General features: G+C 31.2%; 3 protein-coding genes across 3 annotated transcripts; 2 read left to right on the plus strand and 1 right to left on the minus strand.

Annotated features, from left to right (window-relative positions):
* The first annotated feature begins 1,563 nt into the window (after positions 1-1,563).
* LOC125056473 (FAD-dependent oxidoreductase domain-containing protein 1) lies at positions 1,564-4,189 on the plus strand. The gene is made up of 6 exons (XM_047659581.1): positions 1,564-1,959; positions 2,245-2,545; positions 2,944-3,280; positions 3,394-3,628; positions 3,768-3,882; positions 4,033-4,189. Exons 1-6 carry the CDS (start codon positions 1,675-1,677, stop codon positions 4,170-4,172), a joined length of 1,413 nt encoding a protein of 470 aa, XP_047515537.1. The 5' UTR covers positions 1,564-1,674; the 3' UTR covers positions 4,173-4,189.
* LOC125056474 (calcium load-activated calcium channel) lies at positions 4,153-5,688 on the minus strand. The gene is made up of 5 exons (XM_047659582.1): positions 5,458-5,688; positions 5,049-5,126; positions 4,794-4,968; positions 4,528-4,668; positions 4,153-4,409 (listed from the first exon to the last, which is right to left on the minus strand). Exons 1-5 carry the CDS (start codon positions 5,516-5,518, stop codon positions 4,313-4,315), a joined length of 552 nt encoding a protein of 183 aa, XP_047515538.1. The 5' UTR covers positions 5,519-5,688; the 3' UTR covers positions 4,153-4,312.
* A 204-nt stretch (positions 5,689-5,892) lies between these two features.
* On the plus strand, positions 5,893-13,689 carry LOC125056472 (ATP-dependent RNA helicase DHX33). Its single transcript, XM_047659580.1, has 12 exons — positions 5,893-6,382; positions 6,576-6,785; positions 7,092-7,311; positions 7,520-7,704; positions 7,922-7,997; positions 8,700-8,887; positions 9,075-9,248; positions 9,917-10,041; positions 10,675-10,799; positions 10,982-11,146; positions 12,116-12,244; positions 12,518-13,689. The coding sequence occupies exons 1-12, from the start codon at positions 6,153-6,155 to the stop codon at positions 12,794-12,796; spliced, it is 2,106 nt and encodes a 701-aa protein (XP_047515536.1). The 5' UTR covers positions 5,893-6,152; the 3' UTR covers positions 12,797-13,689.
* The last annotated feature ends 1,308 nt before the right edge of the window (positions 13,690-14,997 follow it).

Genomic DNA, 14,997 nt, shown 5'->3' on the forward strand with positions numbered 1-14,997 from the left:
GCGCTCGGGGGCACAACAAATTTGTATTTTATTTATTTTTTCTTAAAGAGTAATAATATCAGCATCTTGGTTACTGTCATTGCCAGTCTTTTAGCATAGGTAGACCATATTTTCCCATTTTCTATATAGCTTTTAGGCAACAATCACTGCGATGAGGTCATATACTTATACAGCCTAACGAAGTTATTCCGGTTAGAATGGTCGAGGGTTCTCCAACATTCCTAGCTAACAACTGTCGACACGAGCTGTCATTTTGAAACAAATTTAATTTTCGACTTTCTACATACACTACTGTTGTCTGTTAAGTCCTCTTGTCTAAGGCCCAGGCCATAAAATTAAAAAAAAAAAATAAAGTCATATAAGTTTACTAGCCGTTTCGCGCCCGCTTTGCTGGACGAATTAAAATAAATTTTATGTTTCATTATTTCATTTTTTTTCATATTTTTATTATTCTTCTTTTTAACTTCCCGCTAAGAAAATTGAAATATTTCGAAAATCGAGTTTTTAACAGATGTTGACGTTAAGAGGTTCTAGGAAGCCTCCCCGAATGTTTCCGCGGTGAAGTCCGTATGGATAAATTTTCATAAAAGTAAAACAGCAATAAAAAAATGAAGGAACGTTGGAATTTAATAAATAAATAGCCATAAACCATCTAGGAAAAATTTCGCATCGAATGGTGGTAGTTTCATGTCGATCAGTGGTTTAGGCGTGATTGAGCCTCAAACGAAGACCATTTTCATTATATATTTATATAAGTTTAAGGGCCGATTTACATTATCTTAGTGTTTAGGAGAGTGCTTTAGTACAACTTGAAAGGCAAGTTCTTTAGCGTAGCGTTTACTAAAGCAAGTAACGTTTACATGTTTCAACTAAAGTACTATCCTAAAGCACTCTCCTAAACACTAAGATAATGTAAATCGGCCTTAAGTATAACTCAGCGTTGCCAACTCTACCAACTTTTAGGTAGATCTACCAACTTTTTAGGTAAATCTAGCAAGTTGTAGGTAGATCTACCAACTTTTAGGATTTTTCTCAAATCTACTTTACGTTATAAATAAAGTATTTTAGTACTATTGGTCTATCTCAACATTAAAAAATAAAATGATTAGTAATGAAAGTGAAAATGAAGAAAATTCTCCTCCACGAAAATTGAGGAAAATTCATTATGATCAAAAATATTCAAAATACTGGGAAAAAGAACCAGAATATGCAGGTTGGATTAAGCATTTCAGTTTCTGGCCCCCATTGTCCCCACAAGTAAATTATGTTAGATTGATCTCTTCAATCCATAACATGCTTTGATTTTTTTATGAATATTGTTCATTTTTTAGTTAATATTAATTTTTTTACTATAATACTATTGTAATGTGATTTATTACATATTTACGAAAAAAAATGAATTAAAGGTCATCTTATAGTTAGATTTTATATAAAACTCGAAATTATAGTTGGTAGATCTACCTACTTTTCGAATTGAATATGGTTGGAAACTACCAACTTTTGAAATTGTATCTACCAGCTACCTACTCGATAAAATTCGAGTTGGTAACACTGGTATAACTACTATAAGTTATAACTCATAATAGTGCGTTCGGACAGCTGATGGGTATAATATATATTTAAATGTTTTATTAATGTAATTTCAAAGTTAACAATACAGGATTTAAAATAAAAATGTTATCGTCGAAGGTTTTGAATAAGTTATTATTAATAGAAACCTTTAATACATTAACGTTAAGAACATATGTAGATTTTAAACATCCAATTCGAAGAACTATAGATTCTATAACTAATGATATTAACAGTAAATTTTTAAAAAAGGAGGTAAAACCATTAAATCCAGAACATGCAGATGTAGTCATAATTGGGGGTGGCTATTTAGGAAGTTCAGGGGCTTACTGGCTGAAGTCGAGAGCTGGTGAAGGTTTGAATGTTGTGGTTTTGGAAAAAAACTTTAAAGTGAGTACCGTATTGCCTTCGTCCTTGCGTATTAAATATTTATCTAAGTATTTTTTCAATTATTATAAAAATTGATGCTTAAGATGTCTCCCAAAATGTGTCAATTTATTTGACTCATTTCTTCTTGAAAGTCTACATAGCAAGCCCAGAAAAAAATACAATTTAAATATACTATGACTAGTATAAAACCAGTTCATTTTGGTGAAATAGCAGTTTTGTGAATTATAAACTTTTTGCTTATAGTAAGTACCTTATACCAGATTTTAGAGGACTATCTTTCAACAGCAAAACACTTTGAAGAGTTGGCCTACTACGGTACTAAGCCAACATTACTCTTTACCAGAAAATATTCTACTTTCTCAGTTTAGTGCAGATTTCTTAAGAAACATAAAGCAAAAGACAAACAAAGATGTAAATATAAATTTTTATCCCCATGGATATCTAGTTTTAGCAAGTGATAAATATGCTGATAATTTGGAAAAAAATGTGACTACCCTTAAGGAATTTGGCATAAGGAATGAGCTACTATCAGTTGATCAATTAAGTAAAAAATACCCTTGGATCAACACTTCTGATGTTAAATTAGGTAAATATTAAGTTATGGATATGTTAACGTAAAATTGTAAAAACCGTTAGATTGTAATCTATCGGTTATCGGTATTCGGTAGATTGTACTACACTAACTTAGTTATCATTCAAACTTCTTTGGTCAATTACAGATTAATTTTACTTCCAACAATTTCATATAACTACCGAATAATAATACGTTAAATTGCAAGCAGTATGTTGAGTTGACAATCTTTCGACAGTTTACAATCTCGCGAGATAGATTACAATCTAACGGTTTTTACAATTTTACGGTGACAGATATAAATTGTAAAGGGACTTTTAACATGAGTAAACATCATGTACTGGAAATGTATTAGTATCAGATATTGATACTTTTTAAAACAATTTAATATGTATGATTTGTTTAAATTTTAGGTTGTATAAGTACCGAAAATGAAGGTGTATTTGATTCTTTTGCTTTACATCAGGCTTTAGTTAAAAAATCACAGGAATTGGGAGCAAATTATGTTCATGGGGAAGTAGTTGGATTTGATTTGGAATACCAAAGGGATGTTTTAATGGAGGGTGTGAAGCCAATGTCATATGAAAAAATTGAAAGAGTTATTTATAAAACGGAAGATGGTGAGAAGCATTCCATTAAGTTTGCAGTTTGTGTGTTAGCAGCAGGAACAGAGTCATCAAATATAGCAAAATTAGCAAATGTAGGTAGCGGCAGTGGCCTTTTATCATTGGCTTTGCCTGTAGGTAAAAGGTAAGCAAAATTTTTATCTGCTAAATTATTTGAAGATAAGCTTAGGATGTTTAGATAAAATTGATTGCTTCATGACTCCCTGGTTTTAATATCTGTTGACTTGTTTATTACAGGGAATCAAATATATATTCCATTGAATGCAGTACTGGACAATCAAATATTGGATTAAATTCACCAATTGTAATGGACACCTCAGGGCTATGGATTAGAAAAAATGGACTACAGAACAACATTCTATGCAGTCAAATACCACTGAAATCAGATAATGTTATGACTACAGAGGAAAATTTTGAAAGACTTTTAAAGCCTTCATTAGATAATCGATTTCCAAATTTAACAAATGCAAAGGTTTGGTTAATAATTATGTTATATGAAATGTTAGAATAAGAAAGAATACTTGCAGGTGATGAATATAATATATCCTATCATGTTAAATAGAAAATAACTTGGTTTCCAAGGAGAAAAAATCTAATTATTTGTGTTTTAGATACAGCATTGGCATGGAGAAGTCTATGATTGCAACAATTTTGATGATTCTGGAATTTTAGGTGCACATCCCTATCATACAAATCTAATTTTTGCAACAGGGTTTGGACAGTTGGGTGAGTAAAAAATAGAGATATCATTTATATCTTTTCTACTTGGGCAAGAAAAGTTCAAGTACCACCGATTTCTGTCTTTCAAAATGAAACAATAATTTTTTTGAGAGTTGCAGATGTTTTTAAGGCAGATTTTTGTTCTTTCATTTTTAGGTGTTCATCATGCACCTGGTATAGGAAAAGCGATATCTGATTTAGTCATTGACTGTCAGTACACAGATACAGATTTAACAAGATTTGGATTTGATAGACTATTAATAAATGAACCTCTAATAGATTTTAATGTTTATTAAATTAATATATAATCAAATTTTGTTTTCATTATAGTAAACCTTAAAAATAACTATAACAAAACTGTAATAACTTAAAGGTTAAACAATCTAATTGGAACATTGGAATTTAAAAATAAAATGTATTATTTAAAATAAATTATTTATTTGAACTGTCCAGGTGGTGCCGCAAATAGTGCACCACCTTGTTTAGATGCTGCTCTAGATGGAGCAAATCCTAAAAGTTTTTGGATGTTTTGCCTGAAATAAAATAAAATGATTCTTAGTCAATATTATTTGCAATTTGAAATTGTATATGTATATAGAAATAATTAGTAAGAATAAAGTTTAAGCTAATACTTTTAAAGGAATTACCTACCGTATACTCATCGTACATAATATATACAAGAATATAAATGAGCAGTCAGTGTAATCATCACCAGGTAAATTTCTGTGGCTCAATCCTTGTATCCAAGATATAGGATGGAATGGCAATTTAGCTACAACCCTACCATCAAATCTGAAAATGATTTCAATAAGTTTACATGTAAAAAAAGTAAAAATTCTTAAACTTAATTTTAGGGTCAAAATGGCTCAACCAACTAGACAATCAAGACGAAGATGAATGGTGCTTATTTTACTTACATACTATTAAACATGCTCAGAAGTGCTGTAAAAGCAAAACCAATAGCAAACATTGACTTCATCTTGTCCAATGATAAATCTCTATTATTATTCTTTAGACGTTCTTCCTCACGCTCAATCTTTTTTTTGTGTTGTTTATCTAAGGAATCCCCATGTGCTTCTTTTCTACGCTCCACTTAAAATATGAAAAAAAAGGTTTAACATAAAAAGAAGTAATTAATGTATTTGTAAACCATATGGTAAAGTGTAACTTACATTTCTTACTCTGACGTTCAACTTCCACCTTTAACTTTTGATATTTTTCAGTTCTATATACTAAAATCCAAGTTAGACCTGAAATTTAGATATTTTTTTTTACAAGTTGTAAAGTATATTAATAAGGTAAGTCAGTCTGAACTAGTTTTCAGTGTTGGAATAGTCAGACTTGATTTCGGTTTATTTATTAATCGACAAGTTAGGCAACGATAAGGCGCAAGGTAGCTGTCCAATTGCACACACCGCTCCCCGTAATAAGGTTCTTAAATTTTGGTCCAAGTTTAGGTCAAACTATAATTTTTATAGTCATTCGCTGGCTTTTTTAAGTTATGCATGTAATGAGAATAACTACTCCTCGTACTACTAGTTAAACAACTCGATAAGATATTACATACTCTTTGAGGCTTACCTTCTCCCAAGAGTGCTGTACAAATGGAAATAAAGACAATTAATAAGGAATCGCCCCACATAATTTTAAATTGCAATTTTTTCTTATAAATTAACTATACTAATATTTAGTATTAGTGAGCCCAATAAAATTCTATACAAGAGCTATTTAATTAGTATTTGACATCGTAACTGGGAAGACTTTTAGGTTACTATTGTCAAATCTCACAACCATTGTGACACAGTGGTCCACAGGCAGTAGATCAAGTAGAAGGAAAAACTTAAACACTGGGCTGATGAAATGATATCAGAAATAATATGCCAAAGGCAAAGTAAGGCATCGCATATATTTTCGTTTCACATATGTTGAACTTTTTACTTTGATTAGTCAGTGTTATTCAGATTGAAAGTAAATTAACAAATTAAACTTTCGTTGCGTTTGAGTATTCTTGTTGGTATTCTATTTTACTAGTTGTCAGTTGTCACTATTTGTATATCAAAATTCAAAATCAAATTTCAAAACTCTTAAACAATATTGAATTACTTATCCACATGTTTTGGCTAACTTCGCTAAAACTTATTTTAAGTCATAATGCTTTAGTTGATTAATATAGTTAATTGAAACACTTAAATTTGACTTTGAAGCCAGATGTTTTGTTTAGTTAATAATTAGAGATGAGTTGAATTTTAGATCATTTGTTATTGTACTTTGAAGGCATGGATTCTAAGTATGCATCGTATGGTAAGGAGAAAGATCAAAGAAATAAATTTGATATCAAAGCAAAAAAAATTAAGCTATCTGTTGATGGTAATAGTTTCAAAAATGTAAAAGAAAACAATCAGGCTAATGGATCATGTAATAATAACAATGTTAGTGCTCTAAATGAGGTTTCGGAAGATGTTCAAGAAGTAAGGAAATCTTTACCAGTGTATATTGTTCGAAATAGGTAAGGTATAAATAATAAGTATATATTTATTATTACTTGTGTACATTGGTGATATCTATATGTTTTACTAAAGTTAATAAATAAATCACATATTTATGTGCTTCTTAGCATATTTTGGGTCAGAATAGGAGTTCAATATTATCCTTTATTTTTGGCCCAATCATGTTATATTGTAAAGGCAATTTTTTTTTAGAATTTTAGAGGAGATACGGAAGAATAATACTATGATATTAATTGGAGAAACAGGTAGTGGTAAAACAACACAGATACCACAAATTTTACATGAACAGAGACTTGAGGGTAATGGAGCGATTGCCGTTACTCAACCAAGAAGAGTTGCCGCTATTACCCTTGCTCTAAGAGTTGCAACAGAAATGAACACAGAAATAGGATCATATGTCGGGTATTTAATTTTTTATATTCAAATGAACATTTTGTATAAGCTTGTACTGTTATAGTGAACACTGTGTTTATTTAGCTCATAGGTTTTATTGGTAATATATAGTATTCAAAAATTTCTGTTGAAGTATAATATAGTATTAGTATTGTGTTTTTATTTTTTTCCACAAAAATTGTGGAATGATAGGTTATTTTAGAAACCGGCCAAGAATATATGAAAGGGGCTTAAATGCAATGGGATATACACTCAACCAAAGATGTAGAAAAAATACAATAATATTATATATGGTACTTTTATATTTGCTTGCAGGTACTCAGTAAGATTTGAAGATGCTACCAGTCCAAAAACAAAAGTAATATATTTGACAGATGGAATGCTATTAAGGGAAGCTATAATAGATCCCTTATTGAAGAAATATTCAATAATTATTTTAGATGAAGCCCATGAAAGAACAGTCAATACAGATGTACTCTTTGGAATTGTTAAGTTGGCACAAAAAGAGAGAAATTGTAAAGGAAACAAACTCAAGGTAGGCTGTTTGTTAACTTTTTAATTTGAGGTCAAAACAAAAATAATTATGTAAACCTCATACTTAAACCTTTACACTGTTTGCGTTTTCCCACAACATAAAAACTGCATGCAGCGCACAGCCGGTGTTTTAATGTAAGATCCTCCTCTAGAATTATGCTCCCCTCTACTCTAGTTAATTCTAAATAACATGAAATAAATGTTTTTAGGTTATAATTATGTCAGCAACAATGGATGTCGATACATTCAGAAATTATTATGACAATTGTTCAGTTGTTTATTTAGAGGGTAGGACGTATCCAGTTACAATATATCACTCAAAGACAAAACAAGATGACTATCAATATTCTGTTGTGTGTGCTATATTCCAACTTCATGTTACTACACCAGCTAAGTAAGTTGTTTGCTTTTGCAAATAAAAAATTAATGGTATAAAACTATGTAGTACTTATCTCTATTATAAAACATAAAGAAAATGTAATTCAAGATTCTTTCAACTTCAGATTATTTCAACTGTTTCTCTTAAAATATTATGCATATACTAAAGGTAATATTTCCTTTACCAATATATATTTGTAACATTTTTAATATTTACTTTTTGTATTTTTCAGTCACCATTTTCTCGTATTCCTCACAGGCCAAGAAGAAATAGAAACAGTAATGGCTAATATTAAACAAATTGCGAAGGTAATATTGAGGCAAAGATTTGTATCTATACTCTGATTTTTCATTCCGTAGAATTCTGACAGCTATAATTTTTTGACATGTCAGTTTTCAAACTTTTTGGTCGGGCACATTTTTTCAATTTCAATACGAGTTTGATCATCTGAGTCTACACATTAAAAGTGGGTAATTACGTTCCTTTTCATCACAAACAGTAAAAAACGCACAAGTAAAGATAACATTGAAGTTTTTTTAAGTAATTAAAGTTTATTCGATATTGAATTGAAATATTTGTTATTTTTGCCACTTGAGTAAGTAAATATTAAGATTTACCTTTTTGTAGGTAACATAAAAAAATACGCAGCATTTTTTATTGCCCTCAGGTTAAATTTGTCCCTTTTTCGGCGGAGAACTTATGCAACACTTATGAAATTTCAGAATTCTACGGAGTTAAAAACCAGAGTATTCACTATTCAGTATAGCAACAATCTTTTTTTGGTGGATACCAAGTTTTTCATTACTTTACCTGATTTTCAAACTTACGTTAGACAAAAATATAATATCTAATAATTTGAATTGAATTATTGGAGGATCAATTTAAGTATATAATCTACACTTAGAAACCATAGAATGTGGTCTTTTATTTTTTGAGACTTATTTAATTTTAAATCGTAAAACTCATATATATATATTTACAATATTTTGTATATAGCAAAAACTTTACAGGAATCGCCAGGTCCACCCATTAGAGTTTGCCCGTTGTATGCAGGTCTGCCTCCGGCAAAACAATTGCTAGTTTGGAAATCAGTTCCTGAAGGTACAAGGAAAATTGTTCTAGCCACCAACATAGCTGAGGCCTCAGTGACCATTCCTCATATAAAATGTGTTATTGATACAGGCCTTGTAAAAGAACGGTGAGTTCACTTTTTTAATTGTGCATTTATGTAGATTTAAATACGTAGAAGGAGAGCTATCATCAATCATAAGTAATGAAGAATTATACATCAACAATCATACTTTATAGGTTTGTGTCACTCTGCTGGTAGTACAAAATGGGACAAGGCCTTTTTACCATATATATTTCTATGACCTATTTATTAGGAGCTGGTGTAATGTGACGGGTGCAGAGCGCTTGCGAATAGTTCCCTGCTCGCAAGCCGCTTGTTGGCAGCGCGCTGGGCGGGCAGGAAGGACTGCCCCAGGCTCCGCGTACAGATTGTATACGAATGGTGACTTTAAGGCACGGCCACAGCATAATACGCCCGAAATTATAAGGTAAGCCTTTGTTATATGAAAGTTTAAGAATAACTTTATTTCTCATAAGAATTGCATACATAATTCACTTACTGAGAAGCAATATGTAAAACTAAGATTAAATAATTATAGCGCATAGTTGTAGGTACGTATGTAAAATAACAAAACAAAACAGAAACAAAAATGTGGGTAGACATAATAAACTTGATTAGTCAACCAAGCAAAACACAGATGTTCGAATTTGATTTTTTACTAGATGTGGCATTGATGGCATAGTCTGATATAGCAAGTTTATATTGATTATTTTTCATATTTGTTTAAAAAACTTGAGCATTGCTTTGTAACTTGAAGACACGGACATGTATCGTTTAATTAGTATACAAAGAAAGATTAGGTATAGGAGAATCTAATTTTTATTTATTTACGAAAACCCTAAATTAATAAGAATACATAGTAAATAATAAAATAAGCTAAAGAAAATTACTATAGGCACATATATTACAACTTTTGGTTACCCATCGGACAATAAAAGATCCGTTAACCTATCGTGGACTAATATAATGTATAAATATGTAGCTTTCCCTTTCGTCTTCTGACGTACCCAACGACTTTTGTATAAAGACACAACACAACAAATAGACAAAAACGCAGCGTTATCACACTTAATAATTAAAATTATTTCATTACAGATGCCCTCTGGCTGCTACATTGTTAATGTTAATAGCGACAGGAATGGAGCCCAGTACATTTCCTTTGATTGACGCACCCTCTCTGGATTCCGTGCAGGCTTCATTAATTTTATTGAAAGAATTAGGTATGTTTTTGTTAATTTAGTTTTAATTATAAATTGTTTTTATCCGAATAGCTATGATGGCATTTTTGGGTTTTTTACGATAGCTTTATTATCATGTGGCGATTAAAAAAACTATGGAGAGTTTTTTCCGTTCTCGTTGTATGCCATTTGATTTGAGAACTTTTGTATATGGAAATTTAGAAGCATGTTTGAAGTGAAAACTTCTTAACGTTGTACAGTTTTTTGGAATGGGTAAAAAATGTTAAACTCGCGTCAGGGCAAATTCGTAAGACGGATGTTTTTTTAAAGGATTATGAACCTTCGTGCCATATACTAGTTACGGTTTTAATTCATTTGTCTCTTTCCTCAGATACATTGATGCACGTGGAATTGGACCTTAAGTCAATACATCAAGGTTTAATTTTGCGAAACGTCTAAAGCTTTAAAAAGCTTAAAAAAGGACAACGTTAATATTCAAGTTTTCACTTCTGCCGGCACTCCCGGAGTGCAACCCGTCGTTTTTTTTACTGACGTTCGTAATACTATGAATGAATTGCAATTTGTGTGTTTGTTTAAAGAACTAGTCGGTTATTAATTGTCAACTCGTAGGCTTTCTTATTTTATGGCATATAACACAATTTGAATTATTTTTAGGAGCAATAGAAAGCGAGAATAATCCGAAGTTGACTGTTCTCGGTAAGAAAATGACCGCGTTCCCAATAGATCCGAAATATTCAAAAGTTATTTTGAGCGCTCCTGAACATGGGTGTTTGGATGAGGTTAGATTTTAGTTGTAGTATATATAATTATAAATGATAATTTAAATTATTCCATGGAAATTTGTTACATTGATTTATTATGAATTTTAACCACAATATTTTTAAATTAAAATTACACTTCCGCATTTCGCTTCCCACGTGGTAATTTAAAAAGTCAGTGTGTGTTTTTAACGTATTTCCAGGCGTTGAGTCTCGTAGCGGTAATGTCCAGTGAGAATGTTTTTCATACACCACTGCACAAGCGAGAGGAAGCTGTGAAAGCGAAACAGAAGTTTGTATCGACACTCGGCGATCATATAACTCTTTTGAATGTATTCAAAATGTTTTGCAAAGCTCCTCTTAAAAAGGTAAGTTAGTTTTTAATTGTATTTTGAAACCTGGCAATTATCATTATTTTTTTTTATTATTTTTTTTATTTAGAAGATTAGCTTTAGACTTTCGTTCAGTATTTGTTAGTTCTATACTGTTACTTGTATTCTTTTTGTAATTTTTATATATTACCACGTGTGAATATAAGCTATACGTAGTGTTCATAAATAAATTACCAAACGACATAAAAAACTAAAATAATCTATACTCTGATTTTTAATTCCGTAGAATTCTGACAGCTATAATTTTTTGACATGTCAGTGATAGCAAACCTTTTTGGCCGGGCAGATTTTTTAATTTCAATACTGGTCTGAAAATCTGAGTCTATACATACATTTTATTGTTAGTTAATGTATCCATTTCATTAAGTGCGGTGCTCCACATTAAAAGTGGTAATTACGTTCCGTTTCATCACAAACGGTTGTTACCGTACGCACAAGAAAAGACAACATTTAATTTTTTTTAAAGGTTTACTAAACCTGGAATTAGTATGCAGGGATGCCAGCTAAAGAATAAAATAAAGTAGTTAAATTTAATTTAATACATATATGTATTGTTGAAATATTTGTTATTTTTGTATTAGGTCACTTGGGTAAGTAAATATTTAGATTTACCTTTTTGTAGGTAAAACATTAAAAATACGTAGCATTTTTTTTATTGCCCTCAAATAAGTCAAATTTGTCCCTTTTTCGGTGGAGAACTTTTTAGTAGCAACACTTATGAAATGTCAGAATTCTACGGAATTTAAAATCAGAGTATAATATGTTTTTATTATGATGAATTAGTGAACATACTCATCACAGCACAGAATCATCTATAAAAATACATATTAAAAAAAACAAACATGATAAAGTTTTACGAACTTTTTTGTGGGATACGAACTTGACCTTTTTCCAAATATCCTAAGGAGATCAGCAAATTTTAAATTAATTTTATTTATGTTACAGCAATGGTGTAAAGAAAATTACTTAAATCATAAGAATTTGTCGTACGCTTGTGATATTCGCCAGCAATTGTTAGCAATTTGTCAAAAGTTGAATATGGAAGTTTCGAGTTGCGGAACAGCTTTTGATCAGGTAATAATTTAATTTATTTCATAATCGATTCTAGTAACCCTAGGTGTTTCTAATCCATTATATTTGTAAAAACCTTTATTGCATTTGAAAAGCCACCAAAGGACAGATTTTTACCAAAAAATTGAAAGTGTTATATCACTTTGGAATTCGGACTAAACGTGCCATCTTTTCATGTCACTCGCCAGTTAAAAAACTCGAGACAGAATTTTTTTTTATGTGGATTATCTTGTACAAAATATATTTTCATAGAATCGTACTAAATTTTTCTTTCAGTTATTAAAATGCCTTCTAAGCGGTTTATTCACAAACTGCGCATGGACTCGTGGGGGTATGACAACAGGGGCGGGAAAGTATGCGACGGCGTCAGGCGCAGCGGCGGCCTTACACCCCGCTTCTTCACTACACGGTTTGAGGCCGCCACCGCCTGCAGTACTTTATACCGAACTATTACACACGCGTAGAGCCTACCTCCTTACTGTATCGGCTATAGAACCTCATTGGTTGCATCAAGTCGCACCGGAGTACGCAAGACGCTGTCGCGCGAACCGGTGACAGTTGACGTTGACATTAATGAGCGCGGGAATAAATTTTGACAAATACAACGCTAAAAGATGTTTGCAGAAGTTATTGCCGATCCTTTTAATTCTTTAAATTACTGACTAGGAACATTGTTTGACGTGTTAAAATCGTGTTTTAAGTTTTTTTATAAAATTTCTAAATTGTAATTGTAATTGACGTTAATAATTAACGTCATTACGACGTCCATTGATTTATCACTTATCACTTGAAATTACATTTTTTGATGTAAACATTCAACATTTTGGGTTACTCTAGTGTATAATATATATTTATAATTATATCAGTTACCCTAAAGTTATTATAAAAACGAAGTTTTTATTTTATTTACGTGCTACATTTTTACAAAAAGCCCGTATGAGTTTCACTTAAGAAAAATATTGTTTTTAGGAACTTAATACATCCAATTTCATTTTATATAATTAAACTGCGATCGTGAGAAAAATAATAAGATTATTTCCCCTCTAACAATTTACCGAATGAAACAAAGTTATAAATATACTTAATAAGTTGTAAATTGTTTATATTTTTACTTTATTTTATTAATCTATTTTTATAAGTTTTTGGGTTTTGACGCGTAAGTTATTAATTACATTTTAATGTCAGTCTATAAAAGTTGATGCAAAAAAATATTAAAAATGTTGAATTAGTGTTTCGCGACTTAAAACATTTTAAGCAGAGCCAGCAAAAGACGACGTTTCTTGGAAGTAATGTAAAAAAATTATAGAATTTATTGGACTTTGTTTTTATAAAGTAAGATAACAATGTTATATTATTTTTCTATAAAACAATTGCAATGTTAAGTATACAATGATGTAATTTCATTTAAGGTAACTAGGAAAGCGTTGAATAAACATATTATATTAAGTTCTTAGTGTTTTATTTGAACTTTGTTTATAACTAGTTCGTTTATTATAATACCTCAAAGGAGGTATTGGCCATTGGTTGGTCCGAACTCTTAGGTTATCCAAAAAGAGAGCTTTAGGGTGCGTCCACATGTGGACTAACTCGACACTAGATGTATAGGGGAATTTACCACCGTCGTTATTGCGTTGTGATATTTCCTACCATACGTACACTCTTCATTTTGTCAGTTCATCGATAAAACTAAGGGTACGATGCTGAAAATAATATCTTAAATATAGACAAGCAGAGAGTTGAATTTCATCATTAGATATATTTGAAGGTTTATTGCGGTAATGGCTAAATAGCTAAATCCTTTTGCAAGTCAACTAGCTACATACGCGAACGTTTTATTTGATAAGATTGCAAATAAAATGTGTTTAACAAATCTTACAATGCGCCGTCGAATACCCAAACCCTCTCCGAGTCAGCATAGAAATTCGTTTACAAGCTAAAAGCTTTCCATTTGCACGGTAAAACGTAGGTACCTGTGTTAGTGCAAAGCTGAATATATTGCACCGACTTGCGTCTACTACGTGCTACTTTAAATAAAAGAAGCATTTTAATTCTTAAACTCACGATAGGTCTAATTAATATATCTAATTGGCAAAATCATAAAAATCCTCGTGCTATATTTTTTTGTGGCACAGGAGGAAAATGAGCAGGCGGGTTATTTTGAATAAGGATCTAACCGCCGCCCATGGAGACCTGCAACTCAGACCGAGCCGACCTTTGGGAAAATCGTATCGGTTCAAAAACATCTTTACTGGCACCACGTTCCATGAAGAGGTGGTGCTCGACAGGAAGTGCCTTAAAAAGTGTTTAATGTCATTATAATATATTGGCCTAGCCATGGAACAGCGGCATATTTCTCAAAATATGGATTATGTAAAACTCTATTCTTTTAGAATTACTTTTTTAGTACGAAGTTGAAGTCCCGCCCGCTGTTTGGCATGGTTCAGACAGATTATGGGTTTGTTTTATGTTATATGTATAAGACAAGTCAGTGAACAATCTATCATCATATATCTCTATATATATAAAATTCTCGTGTCACAATGTTCGTTCCCATACTCCTCCGAAACGGCTGCACCGATTCTTATGAAATTTATATTAATATTCAGTAAGTCTGAGAATTGGCTACTATCAATCTTTCAAAAGTGATTGAAGGTGTCCATCCCAAATAATTTTTCATTATTTTTTATATTTTTTTTTGTTATTATTTTGTTTATGATACAACATTCAACAATATACAACCCCTAACTTTCACCCCT

This window comes from Pieris napi, chromosome 15 (genome assembly GCF_905475465.1).
Source record: "Pieris napi chromosome 15, ilPieNapi1.2, whole genome shotgun sequence".
Classification (NCBI taxonomy): Eukaryota; Metazoa; Arthropoda; class Insecta; order Lepidoptera; family Pieridae; genus Pieris; species Pieris napi.